The sequence below is a fragment of the Lissotriton vulgaris genome, unplaced genomic scaffold (assembly GCF_964263255.1).
Source record: "Lissotriton vulgaris unplaced genomic scaffold, aLisVul1.2 SCAFFOLD_1460, whole genome shotgun sequence".
NCBI lineage: Eukaryota > Metazoa > Chordata > Amphibia > Caudata > Salamandridae > Lissotriton > Lissotriton vulgaris.
Window position 1 is genome coordinate 429,833 of NW_028250103.1, and position 15,909 is coordinate 445,741.

Consider the following 15,909-nt stretch of genomic DNA (forward strand, 5'->3'; position numbering starts at 1 on the left):
TGGCGCTGAAAAACAGACTTCTTGTTACCCAACTCACTAGCACTCATTTTATCGACCTCAAAAGGATGAAAGGTCAAGTAGACAGATCGGCATTTGAAGAACTGGTCTAACACAGATGTATGTAATGAGTCAGAGCTCTAAAGACAGACATTATGGGGAATACATCTTAAAAGTAAATCCTATTGAGCAGAAGTATTCAACCAAAGAGGTTACTTTATAGTTGGCTAGAAAATGGAGTCCTTCTTTAGCAGAGGTTAAGTATGACATCGGTCCAAAATATATTACATTCAAAAGGCAATGATCTGCCCCCATCCAGGCCCCCCTTCCCTGCTGCGCTCTTGAGGGCGAGTGTGTCTTCTGTGTCTATTTAAACTTATCCTCAGTGACGCGCGCACGAATTCAAAGCGCTTTTCATGAGTTTATTTCAGTCACTTTAAGAAGAGCCGAGAACTGTGAGGGAGAAACCATGGGGGTGGAGAAGGCGACGAGGAAAGGGTTAAAAGAGCAGCAGGCGGGGGAGAGATGGTGCAAGCGGAGGGGGAGATGGTGCAGGCGGAGGGGAGATGGTGCAGGCAGAGGGGGAGATGGTGCAGGCGGGGAGATGGTGCAGGCGGAGGGGGAGATGGTGCAGGCAGAGGGGAGATGGTGCAGGCGGAGGGGAGATGGTGCAGGCGGAGGGGAGATGGTGCAGGCAGAGGGGAGATGGTGCAGGCAGAGGGGGAGATGGTGCAGGCGGAGGGGAGATGGTGCAGGCGGAGGGGAGAGATGGCGCAGGCAGGGGGTGAGATGGCGCAGGCAGGGGGTGAGATGGTGTAGGTGGAGGAGAGATGGTGCAGGCAGAGGGAGAGATGGTGCAGGCGGAAGGGAGATGATGCAGGCAGAGGGTGAGATGGTGCAGACAGAGGGTGAGATGGTGCAGACAGAGGGAGAGATGGTGCAGGCAGGGGGTGAGATGGTGCAGGCGGAGGGGAGATGGTGCAGACAGAGGGGAAGATGGTGCAGGCAGAGGGAGAGATGGTGCAGGCAGAGGGGGAGATGGTGCAGGCAGAGGGGGAGATGGTGCAGGCAGAGGGAGAGATGGTGCAGTCAGAGGGAGAGATGGTGCAGGAGAGATGGTGCAGTCAGAGGGAGAGATGGTGCAGTCAGAGGGAGAGATGGTGCAGTCAGAGGGAGAGATGGTAGAGGCGGAGGGGAGATGGTGCAGGTGAAGGGGAGATGGTGCAGGCAGAGGGAGAGATGGTGCAGGCGGAGGAGAGATGGTGTGGACAAAGGGAGAGATGGTGCAGGCAGAGGGGAGATTGTGCAGGCAGAGGGAAGATGGTGCAGACTGAGGGAGAGATGGTGCAGGCAGAGGGAGAGATGGTGCAGGCAGAGGGAGAGATGGTGCAGACTGAGGGAGAGATGGTGTAGGCAGAGGGAGAGATGGTGCAGGCGGAGGGGAGATGGTGCAGGCAGAGGGAGAGATGGTGCAGGCGGGGGGGAGATAGTGCGGACAGAGGGAGAGATGGTGCAGGCAGAGGGGACATGATGCAGGCAGAGGATGAGTTGGTCTATCCGGTAAGTTGTGAGGGGGTGACACCATGAGTTACCCGCACCGGGTGACACCAACCCTAGTGACGCCACTGAACACATCACTGTTTTTAGAATGATGTTGAAAACGCTTGCTGCCCCGCTTACGACAATTCCGGCCCCCGGAGGATTCATCGAGTGCAGCGCCCGAGAAAAAGCACTAGAAGCAGCGACAGGATTCCTTCTAGACACCAAGAAATAAATGCATACATTTTACTCAGCATTATTTGATTTCTTGTTTTTTTCATAACACTTACAGGGAAAAGCATTGTGAGCCTGATAAGGAACAGTAGCAACTCATGCATTTCTTTGTTCTGGTTGTTGAACTGATTGGACGCAACTTGCCTTCTATGAAGCAGCCTAGAAAACAAAGCAGGAATCAATATTCAGTCAATTTTGCCATTCCAGTTCGTATATAGCCTGTTCTCTGATTTTGTCTGCTATCGTGCACTAGCATTCATACGCATTTGGCTTGGATTGTCATGTTTTTAATGGAATTCTATTATTTTTTGGCATTCGTGTGTTTTCGTGGCATTTGCAAAATAATTCTTGATATGGAACAACATTCATAAACCAGATCTTCTTCCATTGTACATTTCAAGCAGCTGATGCTAATGTGCACCTCAGTGAGACGAAGAGAAGGCATAGAACATTTGGTTGAATGCAGATACATCTCAGCAACTGGAGATAGTGGGCACATCACGCTGAAGTAATTTTGTGTTTATCAGTAAATTTGCATTACTCTTGCAACACAAACAAATCTCGAAATTATGCTATTATGCCACATCATGTAATTAGGAGCTGTTCCAAGCAGAACTTTGGAGAAAGTGCACAGAAACAGGGTGAACACTCAGAATGCAATAGGTCGCTGTTTGCCGCACTTGTGTCCCTTGCGCTTCTTTTTTTTAGGGCAAATCACGTCTTTGCATCCTGAATTGATACAAAGCCCACGTGAATCCTACCTGGCTTATTGGTACCAACGGAAGGGAGCGGACGTACATAGGTGCTCTGACGTGGCATGCTTTCTGATGAATGTGTGACTACGAAGGGCACTACCACTCCTTTGACAGAGTCTCTGGTATACCCTAAACATATATGGTGCATGAGAATTTGTGTATATGAATATCCCAGGTAGGATTCACTTGGGTTAACCTGAAGTGTACTCCCCTACTTTAGCACATAATAGATACAGGGAACACCCGGTATCGCTATTATAGGGATCCGACAGCCCTGACAAATGCCCCAGACCTCTAAGGCTCTGTGCGTGGGCAGAAACATGTGGGCTTATCAAAGGATGGACTAAGAGACATTATGCTCTGTAAATTCCATCAACATAGTTATTTGTAACATACCTGAGGTCCTCACTAATAAAGGTGATAACTGAGGAACCTCAAGGTATTTTTAATAGAGCTGGATCCAGGTTTTTGTCCTGTAGGTTTTATGTAAGAACTCACTCCTTTCGCCAAGTCTTCACAAAGGTTGAGTCCGCCCTGGTCGTATCATCTTACCAGGGTGGGGAGAGGATGCCTATGATGAAGCATGACAAAATATTGTGTGTGAGGCATCCTCTTCCATTAAGGAGGGCCTCCCCTTAAACCACACCTGAACTATAGCATTCAAATTTCAGGATCTTACCACTATTTCTTTGCTCAGTTTATTGGTACAGTCAACCTACTTTTGTGTTTATTGTAAAATTATGGGGTTACTGTCCAGGTACTTACACCCACAAAGTCTTTGTTCTGGGGCACTGTGAACAACTTTAGAAGTGCACAACACCCCCTTTAATCCCAAGCCCTGGCCCCAGACACACTGCAGGGGGACGGAGATAGCATTGTGAAAGGCAGGCACAGCCCTATTCAGGTGCTAGCGAGAATCCTCCCACCATCTAAATGCAGACCAGGCCTTTTCAGCTCAACTAAGAGTCACCCAGGAAAGGCAGGACACACCTCAAACTCCCTTGTGACTGTTGAGAGCGAATTCACATCCCCAGCTTCTGTCAGTCTAAACCAGACTGGCACAAAGAGTCATAAGCTCACAGAAATGCCCACTTCTAAAAGTGGCACTTCTAAAATAGTAATAACAAATCTGTTTTCACCAATGAGTAGGATTTATTACTACTATTCCAAACATACCACATATGGCAACGCTACCTCTTTCATATCAGAAATTATAATTGAAACACATATCAGGGAAGTCCCAATGTAAACCTATGAGAGGAGCAGCCTCAGAGCAGTGAGAAACCAAATAAGCTATTTGTCACAACTAGAACAAGCCACACAACAAAGGCACATGTCATACCTTTTACTCACACAGCAAGCTGCCCAAAGGGCTACCTAGGCCTACCTTATGGATGACCTATATGTAGTATAAGGGGAGTTTCAGACTTGGCAAACACTTTAAATGCACCCCCACTGTGGCAGTAAACTGCGCATGCAGGCGCGGCAGCGGCAGAGGCCTGAGACAGGTTTGAAATGCTACTTCAGTGGATGGTGCAACTAGCTCTGCAGGCCCACTAATAGCATTTAATTTACAGGCCCAGAGCATAGGATATCATGGCACAAGGGAATTACAATTAAATGAAATACGACAAACTGGTGTAAGCCAATTATACCAAGTTTAAATGAGAGATTACATGCACTTTAGCACTGATCAGCTGTGTTAAAGTGCCCAGAGGCAAACAAATCAGCAAAACAAGCCAGAAAATACAGGAGGAAGGTAAAAAGTTATGGATAACCATGCCAAAAGGGCCAGGTCCAACAGTGACCATGCCTAAATTGCCTTTCTCTAGACGTTCACGTGAGACATGACAGTCTAGGGCAGGGAAATCAGACAGTGACTTTCATGCACAGGGAGAAAACTCCCCTCACATCTGGCTCAAAGATTGTATTTTTTCTCAGTATTAAATTCCTCCATTTGGAAGTTCGTTCTTGTAAAAACAAAAACTTTGCTCAGGCTGGCACATAAACATGGCACACAAAAAAATTACTAATGAGAAATACAATAATTCCAGTCCTCTAGCTGTGACTGCAGTGTGGAGTGAATATTTACTACCACATCGCATGGATACTGAGATGTCAAAATAGAGTTGACTAGAAGCATAATACTTCCTCTCTTTGGTCAGTGTGCCTCAGAAAAAGTGAATGGGGCATCTCAGGGGAGATTTCTAAGGGTGCGCAGTGGAATGTTGTATTGTGTTCCGGATCTCTCACCATTGGGGACTTCTTTCAGACTGTGAGCTAGCCTCTGAGTGGATGGATTCTTGAATTTGCCAGCTTAACCCGTTTATAGGTTTGTTTCTCATAAAACATTAACAAAGCTTTACCACTTTCAATGGAGTCACTTTAACAACAGATCCACCGAAGAAGACACAATCTTTGTATGCTGGAGACTTTTAAATATGCTGGATGGTCGTCTTCCAGGAGAGTGAATACAATAGCCTCCGCTGACATCGCCAGTGGACAGGTTATCTTCCTTACTCTAAATTAGGTCTAGGTCTGGTAAATCCTTCAGGGTCACCATGTTGTTGTGACTGGGAAAAGAAATATACCTACCTACCTGTTTAGGAGCTTGAATGGGCCTGTTTGGAGGCCATGAGGAGTGTACTGATTCCCGGGATGTTAGCTTGATGGATGGAGCTTGCCCTGAAGTAAGAGCCTGCCACATCCCAGCTGCCCAGGAGTAAGCAAGAACATAATCTAGTTTTAAGAGTTACTCCAGCTTTTTTTTAAATCAGGAAGGGATAAAACTGCGTGTTAAGTCCTGGATGAGGAAATCATACCACGAAAACGTGAACTGGAGAAAAGGGAGAGGAGGAACTGGAATAACAGCTGTTTTGTGTGCTGTGGGACTCTCAATTGGTAATGACAATTCTGTGGTAAATTCATTCAAGCCACTAATTTTTGCGCTCTTATCCTTTACTGTAATATTTGACGAAAAAACAAAAAAATGTTATATTAAAAAAAAAGGATAGAACTAATTATCCCTTACCTAAGAGGCTGCCTATTTCACCCCTTTCTTTAATGCAAGAGAGGCCAGGTCAGTTCTTCTTCAAAGACATAGGGCCTGATTACGACTTTGGTGGTACAGCGCAGGGTCCGCCCTCCCCCACACCTCCAAAGCCGTGGTCAGACTGCCTGCCAGATTAGGAGTTTCCTCTTTCTGGCAGGCTGGTATTTGGCATTTCTACGGCAGTGCCTCAGAAAATGGGCACAGCAATGGGAACGCCATATATCGTTCCTACATGGCATGAAACGAAAAGTCCATGCCATGCAAGAACTGGGGTGCATGCACACTAGGGGGGCACACGTTGTGCTCCCCTGCATGCATCCTCATGTGAAGGTCCACCTTTGTTTCCCCATGCCACAGTGTTCACAGAGGAGGAATCTTCATGACACCGCTGGCAGAGAGGAAACTTGTAATATACTTGGAGGGACTGCTGCGGTCCCGCCAAACTTATGGTGGCCTCCTGACCACCACAACTCCGTCAGGGAAAGGCGGTTCCCGCTGGGCTATGGGGTCTGACCACCCAAATCGTAATCCGGTGGTCGGGAGACCGTTATGCCATTAATAGTCTGGCGATCCGGGGACGCCAGACTTGTAATCCGCCCCATAGTGTGCAATGTACTAAGTTTTAGTCCAGGAGGTGTTACCGATTCCAAAATCAATTTGCAGACAAAATATGGGGAGATAGTAAAAGAGGTGACCAGAGTAACCCTCATCATTTTTTGTGCAAAAAAAATGTCCTAGAAGATAGGGTATATAGAGGTAGACTGAATCAAGAAATAGCAACAAGCAGGAGCAAGCATTCTCTTTTTTTCTGACTTTTCCTTAACCCCTTCGCTGCTCATGATGAGCTCAGCTCGTCATGAGGCACGGTTGAGCTGTGCTCATGACGAGCTGAGCTCATCATGTATAATGGGAACTCATTGAATGCAGCACAGGAGAAAAATCTCCCTAGCAGCCAAGGTGTTAAGAACAAGTCAAGGCATGATTTAATTGGATACATTTGACCAGTAGTAGTATTTACATATGGTCCCAGAGTATTATTCCATGCACCAGCGTTTGTGGCGGGACTTAAAAACGCTTTCCACTTAGTTTAAATCGCTAGTAACAAAAAGATGTGTGTTTGACTGTCTGGACATGATGATCTGAACAATCCATGGTCATAGTAAGCAAAAAACTCACCAGGCTGTCCTGTTGAAAGAGTTGAATAGTGGCCGGAATAGTGAAAGAAGTCTACTCTCTCTAACATTGATACAAGTGTAAGTTTATTTTAAAACTTACATGAAAGATTTTCCTGCAGCCTTCTGGGTACAATTATTCTTTTCCCTGTGCCATTTATGACTCCAACAGAAATTTTGATATGTATGTTGCTGTGAATGTGTATGAGTACATGAGCCAGGCATCTTAGAATAATATGGCATGCAGTAGCAACTGGTGACATTTGAAAGTGGTGAGGCGTAAAAGTTTGGGACTAGTGACCTGTAGCGAGGAATCGTCATGAGTGAGCCTGACTGTCGTAAGGGTGGCTCAGGGAGTTCTCTCCCGAGAAAACATTTGAAAAAAGAGGTGGGTAAATGGTGCATTTTAGAGCAAATTTGAGAACGCTAGATCTTAAAAAGGCAATTGTGAAAGTGTAGTTATGATGTCAATAAAGAGATTTCTTATGATGACGATGCAGGTAGCTTCTTATTCAACATAACTACAGAACTTCATAACATACTTTTAGAAAACAATGCTGGTACCTCACAGATTTCCTTATTTATTGATATACCTTTACAAATTAATTATACTGAGGAAATACAAGTTAATAAGATTTGTCGGACTGGACAGAAGGAGATTGGTAGGAATAAACATTAAAAGGCAGACGGGGATCCTACAAGGCACTGTACGCCTCATTCAGGAGATGTACTGGAGGTGGTCAGTCTAGGCGCTGCAATGTGCTACTTTAATACACTGGTTACTCATATATATATTTTTTTAGCAGTGGCAAGCCTTGGCGCTTTTTAGGTCGAGGACCGTCGCACTTCGTAGCAGTGGGCGGAGTCCGAAGATTTTATGTTTTTTAGTTAGGGGGCTTGAACCCGCCCCTCTTCTCCATTGGCTGGCTTCCTAAACAGAGGCCAGCCATTGGAGGAGAGGGGCGTCACTCGGACCAAGCCCCGTCTTATTCGGATTCGGGGGTGTTTTTCTAAGCTTCTTTCTATTTACTTTCTCTCCTCTTCCCATTGGCTGGATTTTTACCTTCCAGCCGATGAGAAGAGGAGAGAAAGTAAACCACGCTTCCGAATCGGAAAATGTTGGCGCTTTGCTGAAGCCATTTCAGCCCGACCGCCGGCGGAAGAACTGCTTGCGTTAACCTCTCTATACTGCTGGGCGTGTGGTAAGGAGCCACGCCATTTCTGCCGTCTCGCCGTCATCCCCCCCGTCGGAGGCTAGAAACAGCACAGCCCCAAGGACGGAGCTTACTCAGCCGGAGGGAACATTACAGAACGCTTAGAGCACGTACGGGGACCGTGGAATCCGGTATTAAAACGTGTTAACTAGACCCACGATCCGTAGGCCACTACTTCCTGCACTGCGCTTTTGGCATGGCGGACTCTGGAGCCGCCGAATCGGGCGCGGCCTCCGACACCGGGGAGAGCCGCAAGCTGAGCGACCTCCATGTGATCGATCTCCAGGCGGAGTTAAAGTAGCGTAACCTGGATAGTGGCGGAAACAAGAGCGCACTGATGGAGCAGCTTAAGAAGGTGAGAGATATCATAAAGGACATAACCTTCGTGTCGAGCTTAAGCGAAGCCCGCATTTATTTTTACGTTTCACTTTTCTTAAAATGTAAGCGGTCTTTCATTATTGCGCTTTACCGTTGACTTGTGTTAATGTAGCTGATAACCACTGAGGTGGAAACGTATCCAATATAACCCATCTCAAACTCTAATTTCATCTCAAACTCTAGTTCTATGGAACCAGATAATTTCTGAATATTGTACTAAATTTCCTGGTACTCAAAGCGACCTCTCGGGTTCACACACGAAACGTCTTTAAACGCGGGTGCAACCCGCATAAATAGCACACAAACACCCCTACATTTGCACGCTGCTTTGGTGTTATTGGACAATCTGTGCCGATGCAATAAATTAGCATTTTCGAAGTGGCGATCCTCTGTGTATAATGTTTTGGAAATGGAATATGCAACAGAATTAAGCTAGTGTTTAAGGTCTTAAAAAATGTGGTTTAGTAATATAGCCGACGGGTGCGCACAACGCGTCTTTGTGCTAACAGAGATACCCTAATACCGCAGCAGTCTTGTAGTGTATATGCGTAGGCTTAACTGTGCTCCTCAGGGCTACATATGCTGTTAAAGCACGTGTGGGTAAAGACTGCTTCTTAGCGATCGCAGGCTCCAACCTAAGCGATGAAATGGCCGCCATTATTTGGCACCTGTCGTACCTCCGTTAGGCGCTGGGCGGCGAGCGCCCGAGGAGCTCTTTTGCAAAAGCTCACGCCATTCATCTGGTACTTATATAGACACTCCTCCCAATCTTAATTTGTAAAAACAAACCTTTCACTCACACAGGCGCGATCCTCACTGTGCCAACAGCAAGCACATCCCTCACCCTCTACTTATACATGCAAAGTTACTCTCTACTCATACAAACCAACTTCTTCCCCTCTGCTCACCTAGGTGCACCACTCACCCTCCACTCATACTGGAACTCCCTCGCCTGCTTTCACTCATATAGGCACAACTCATTAAGATCTACTTCCCCCTGAAGTTGCACAGCCACTCTTGACCTTGCACTTTCCACAGACACTCTTCTACCAGTGCATTCACAAACACTCTACTCATCCAGCACTCGCTTAGTCACTTCACTCGCAATACAAACTGAAATGCTACACTCACACATGCACAACCTTTCCCCTGAACTCAAACCTCTACACCGTTCGTCCTAAACTCACATAAACACACCATACACCCTGGAGGTGCAAAGGCATGCCTCAAATACAGACGCCGCATTCCAATGACACAGGTATATTGTTGACCTTGCACTTACATAGGCACACTGCTCACCCAGCCTGAACTCGCACAGTGATTGCCATGTACTCAGACAGGGACAACACTCTTGCACCCACACAAGCACACTTCTACCCCGCACTCAAAGGCACCAATAGAGACACGTTCACACTTAGAGGGCAGGGGGCAGCTGAAGAAGACAAGAACAGTGTGGGCTGTATGATGGGAGTCCTCAAGGCGCCTGGGGACAGAAGGGCAACCAGGTGGGGGATCAAGGGATGGCAGCAGAGGACAGTAACAACGGGGGCTGCGTGACTCAAGTCTGTGTGGGTGGCTCTGTGTGGGTGGCTCTGTGTGGGTGGCTCTGTGTGGGTGTGTGGGTCTCTCTGTCTGTGGCTCTGTGTGTGTGTCTGTGTCCGCGAATACTCTCTACTACTCTCTAATGCTCACCTATTGCCATTGTAAATGACAATACCATTTATTTGTGTTTAAAAATTTTTTTTACAAAATGTCATGAGCAATGCAAATTGCTCTACCTTTAATAATGCTGAGACCATTGCATTGTAAATGCTTGTTAAGTATGACAACTGTTCCCGGCACTGACCCGGACCTGTTTTCGTACACTAACTGGTTGCTCTTGGTGCTATGTTGAGGGTACAGTATTGAGCCTGGGGCTGGTACTGGCACAGAATTGTGTGCTATCTTACCACTGTGGTTGGTATTTGCATTATATTGGTAGCTGATTTAATACATTGCCTGCTCTAGACGCTGTGCGGGGTACTGTTTTAAGACTGTGGTTACTCTTGGTGGTACACTTTACATTTGCAAATGGGTTACTGCCTCCTCCACGGAGTAGGTAAAATATGAATGTTTTGTGAATGCATTCTGTCACAAAACATTATTGCATGCCTCTGCTAAGCGCTATTAGGAAGGGAATTCCTTAAAATGCCCCTTCCTAATACAGATTCACACCCTCTATTTTGCGAGTCGGTAATAGGTTGCAGTCTCAAAAAATAGGGTAAGTACACTGCAAAAGGCTCTTTAGTGGTTGCAAATGCCCAATTCCCCGTTTATGACCCCTAAAACCTTTTGTACACGTGACCCAATGTTTCCAAAATTGTATATTACTATTCTTTCCCGCGCACAAGATTGTACACGTATTCTGAATACATTAGGAAGATGTTTAAGTGGTGTAGTTCAGCCCAGATGTTTCTTAACATTCTCTGTTCAACGGCTTAAGTTGCAATTGTTTTGCTCAGAATTATAACTTCTTACTTGAGACTGGACCACTACTTTGTGTAAAGATGGTCAACAGTTCAGCGTGGCTAGTGTTTTTTAAGTATATTTGTAGGCTTTAACATGATTTTATGGAGAATCGCTAGTAAAAACAGTGTCTACGTTTTTAGGTTATTTTTCAGCATTGTTACGACTTGAAGTTCGAAGGAGGGAGCCATCTGCTAATACTTATATATATATGGATCAAAACATAGCATCTACCCGATACGCTTTTTCATAACGTGCCTTGTTTACCATAATCGTTCCAGACTCATAGATGCTCTAGTCTGCAAGGTGGTAAGTTTCACATGTAAAGTCAAAAATATCTATATCTTCGGGGGTCAGACCCCTGCACAAAGCCAGTGTAACTGGGAATGGATATTGAAAAATAGATGTGGTATCTCAAACTACCAGGGCAAAGGATAGCTCAGTGAGCACTAAACTTGTCGCTTCAAAATTTTAGGTTCTTGACCTCATCCTCAGCCTTCCACCCTTCTGTGGTAGTAACCGCTAATGTATGTCAGTTAAATGACAGTTCTTAAAGAAAGTGCGGTATTCAGTGCTACAGTTGCAACTTAGAGGGAATTTGGTTATAGCACCTACCGTTGTATGGTGTACTGTGGGGAAAGGGACTCCTAAATATGTGCTACAAAAATATCAAAACCAGAATATCTTGAATACAGATTTATGACACTTAACTTTACTTATAGGTACCATACCAACATATATCTTCAAGGTATGTGGGTTTGGAGACAAGAATAGTAAATCTGTACTTTGCTTCACTGTGTTTGGCACTTCATATATTTCGCTATGATATTTTTGTAGTTAACGTTCTGACATACGACATTAGAGTTTCAAGGAAATTTGGTTGTGCATGTGGGTGACGCAGTACATAGATACAGACCTAATGCGTTTTCAGCTAATTTGTGATGGTCTCCTGAAAATATTGAGTGCCCCTGGCCCTGTGGCTGACCATTCTCCACACAAGAAGCATTAACGCCATCGCACAAATATTGTTTTCATGTTTCACGTGGATTAAACCCCTATGAGGCTTTACAATCTGGTTGACAGTTGCACAATAGTCTTTAATCTATACTACTATTATAAAGAGAGAACTTGCACCTTTTGGCCTGGTAAACTCAAGAACCACAGCGCCAATCTACACACCCGATACATCTATGAAAATGTCAGGGTGTGTAGATGGACATAGGCTATATTAAATTTAAAAAAAAAGTAAATTAAAAAAATGAAGTTCTAAAACAAAGTAGTCCCCTGAAAGTAGCGCCGGCCGGTACCTAGCGCTGGCCGCGACGAGACGTGCGTGATGACCGTGACGTGCGTGATGACGATGAGGAGGAGCGGCGGACATGGAGCTGCGGTGAGGTGAGGAGCGCGGGCGCGTCATGGTGAAGAGGATCTGAGCAGCAGCTCAGGTAAAGTAAAGCTTGAAATCGGGGCGGGAGGGGAGCGGGAGGGAGTCCGGGCGGGAGGGGAGCGGGTGTGCACAGAGGGACAGGCGGGAGGAGTGGGGGCGGGAGAGAGTCGGGACAGGAGGGGGTCGGGACGGGAGGGGGTCGGGGCAGGAGTGGGTGTACTGCCCCCAGCCCCTTTCTGCCCCAGGCAACGCTGGGGCGGGCTGCTAGTAAGAAATACAATAACATCATGTTCCCTAGACTGCCTTAGCAGCGCACCTGTAAAATTTCTGTTATTATAGAGAAAATGGCTGAAGTGCTCACCCGCCATGGAGATTGCTTTATACAGTGCAGAGGGCTGATTCTGTCTCCAGAAACTGGTTACAGTTTTCAAGACTCGGTGGGTTTCTCGACCTTACTAGAGGCAGAGCAGGGTAAGGGGCAGCCAGCAGGCATTAAGTGGCACTGTAACCTCTTGGGCCCCAGCCCGAAGTAGCTAAGCAGAGGTAGCAAAATCATAGTCGCTGAATCTTCCAGGCCCGGGGTGAGTGTGGGGGCTTTTGGAGTTGTAAGGCCATGGGCGAGGAGGACCTCTGTCTTATCAGACTCAGCCCCAATTCGCCTTAGTGCGTGGCACACCCTGGTGTAGGCAGAAAGGACGGCCATCGAGGCCAGGTACAGGGGTATACAATGGTAGTGGGGGAGATCTATGGGCTGGCTACCACCAGTGTGTGTAATGAGGAAGCTGCACCTACATTCTCCACCTGGCCCGTCTCACTCAAAGTGCTTTACCAACAATAAACAAGTTCAAAATCTTATCCATAGGCACTGGAATGTGTACATCATCACACCTTAATAATGCAAACATGACCTTTTCTGCGACTATTGCTCCATTGCCTATTGCTCCATTGCGGTGTTACATGCTTGTTGTCCAATTGAATGTTGAGAACAAGATCATCCGATCCAATTATTTCTGTCCCCTGTTCTCCAAACTCCTCAGAAGCAGAGGGTGGTTTTCCTCAGCACCTCCAGGCATGCAGCGAACTAGTGACCTGCCCACCAGGTCAGCCCTCAGCACCACCCCGCAACTTCTGGCCACTCTAGACGATGCTCTCTTGTTTTTATCTTAGAAAACAGCATGGGAGCAGTGCAAAGTTTGGCTAGGTTAGGCACTGCCAATCTTCCAAAGGAGACTTGATGGCTATGGCAGCAATCCCCGGGGCTCCCTACATTGGAAAAGTAGGCAAAGATTCAAGTGCGCATATCAGGCTGGGCAAAGAAAGGCACCTGTCAAACCCGTCATGTACACTTCACCCCAAGGAGGCCCGGAGCTAATCTGTCTATTACTCAAGCGCCCAGTCCCCCGCGGCCACCCAACGTGCGCCTGCCTCACTCCTGTTGGGCGACTAAAGAAGAAAAACAAAAACAGTCAACACACATGATTTAATATGGGGCAAACAAACAGGGGTTACACCCTTAAGCCCAAATAAAGAAGCCGCAGCTGATTGCATGCTATTTCTTTTTATAGAGAAAGTGAACAGGAGCAAGCTGCAGGGTCAGCTTCTAAGCACATCACACATACCAGCAAATCAGAAAAAGTGCTGATGATGAGAATCAGGGTGGCAGAAATTGAGTGGGGCTTGACCGTTACTGTTAGACCAGACAGCCTTGGTGACTTATTCTCCGTTTGCCTTCACTGTTTTGCTGATTTGTGTTGTTGGCTTTAAGACTCTATGCATTTAATCACTGCTAACCAGTGTGAAATAGTTTAAGCTCTTCCTTTAAATACACCTCATAACCACTTTTAATTAACTTGTATGACCCTATTAAACTGGTACTACTTGTACTCAGAGTCTCTACCTAAAAAGCTACTAGTGGACTTGCAGCACTCATTGTGTCACCCACTAAAGCAGCCCTTTAAAACATGTCACAAGCCTGACACTGCAGCATGTGATGCAGTTTTAAACTGCTATTTGGACCAGTCAAAAAAAACATTTGCCAGGTCTAAACCTTTCTTTTTATGGTCTGGCTTGACAGCGCAGCTTTAGCCTGACAACTCTGTGGGGATCACTCGGAGAGGGGCTTTGGGTTTGACCACATTTTAGGAGCCATGAGTACATGTTTTGATTGGACAGAAGTTGTGTGCTTCCACAAAAAAATGCTTGCCCTCCACACAGCTGGGATCATTTTGTTGTTTATTTACCCAGCTGCCCGAACTTGAACTTTAAGGGGCACACAGATGATTGTAAAGATATTACTGTATTTTAGATATCTAGAAAATGTATGGAGTTTTTCTCTGTCAGCAGCACAGATGGGAGAAGGCCAGTTATTTATGTACATGGATTTTTAGGTTTGGTTTGACAGTGCAAGTGTCATATGACCTTTTACCCTATACCAATATTATTCTGCTGTTGCCTGGTTGACCGCTGCAGAACGACCGGCGAAAAGAATATTAGGTTTCGCACAGCCCTGCCTGACAGACACAACCGCCATTCTGGGGATGCAGGGCAGTCCGCCAGGCGGGCAGATTGCTTCTGATCATCAGGACCGTGTTGGTCGGTCTTTCTGACAGCAAACCCACCGCCCGCCATCGTAATGTGACGGGAGGGGATACAGTTACAGAAGGCACCGCCAACGACAACCTGTTGATGGCGGTCTCCCTGCCATCGTACTCAGGCCCTCTGATTTTACCATTAAATCTGATTTTGACATTCAAATAGGAAGTAACTCTAAATGATTTGCTACCATTTTCCCAAATGGAGATATAGAAATAAATATTCAGTCACACCCACCTCAGCCTGTCCAATGGAAAATGTAGATATATATTTACACAAGAAAACAGCCAGCCAAAGCAAAAAAGAAAAACATATCTCGACTACAGCGTTGCAGCATGCACCTTTCACAGGTAGTAAAAGATGGTTTGCTCAGTGCCTGCACTACTGACACTGCTGTATTTTCAAAAAGCATCATGAGTGACAATTTCATTTGGAAACTGGAATCAATAAAGTCCTGAGGTATCTTGAGCTATGCAGTAATCAGGTGTTATATTGTCAGTAATATACATATTTCTTTCTGCATGACAAACACTCTTCTCCTTGTTGTTTGAGTTGTAGTGCCTTTATACTGCTACTCAGCTAGACCTCAGTGGTATTTATTGTAGCCAATAATATTGTCATATATGTGTATGCATAGATATAGAGCACATAATGGTATTTAACTCCCCTGCTATTTGTGCATTTTCTGTGCTATCTGCAATGGGCTGGAAAGAAATGTAACTAGACCTATTGGCAGGGGTGGCTCCTCCGCCTTTTCAGAACAGCAAAAAAGGAAAAATAATATGATAATAACGAGATATTACTATCATTTTATTTTTCTGTGCTGGGGCAGTTTTGTGAAGCCATGTCGGAAAGCGTGTTTGGGGGCCCCCAGCGGGGCCCCCATATTTATGCAGCCTCTGGGTGGGGGCCGAGAGGGCAATAATGGTGCCCCCCTGTTGATGCCTGCAATCCATGGCAGGCACCTTGAGGTGCATGGCACTGGTTTCAGAGATGAACCGCACCTCCCATTTCCTTATGGGAGCATGTATTACTGCCGGTTTACAGCCGTAATGCATACTCTCGTAGGGAACTGTAGGAATTT

The 15,909-nt window shown here is 46.1% G+C and overlaps 1 protein-coding gene across 1 annotated transcript in view; it reads right to left on the reverse strand.

Moving 5' to 3' along the window:
• The window catches only part of LOC147663373 (beta-microseminoprotein-like), a 118,076-nt gene that overhangs the window by 28,158 nt on the left and 74,009 nt on the right, over positions 1–15,909 (reverse strand). The window contains exon 3 of the mRNA XM_086950489.1: positions 1,827–1,929. Within this exon, the coding sequence (XP_086806615.1) occupies positions 1,827–1,929 (103 nt within the window). The remainder of the gene's footprint in view (positions 1–1,826; positions 1,930–15,909) is intronic.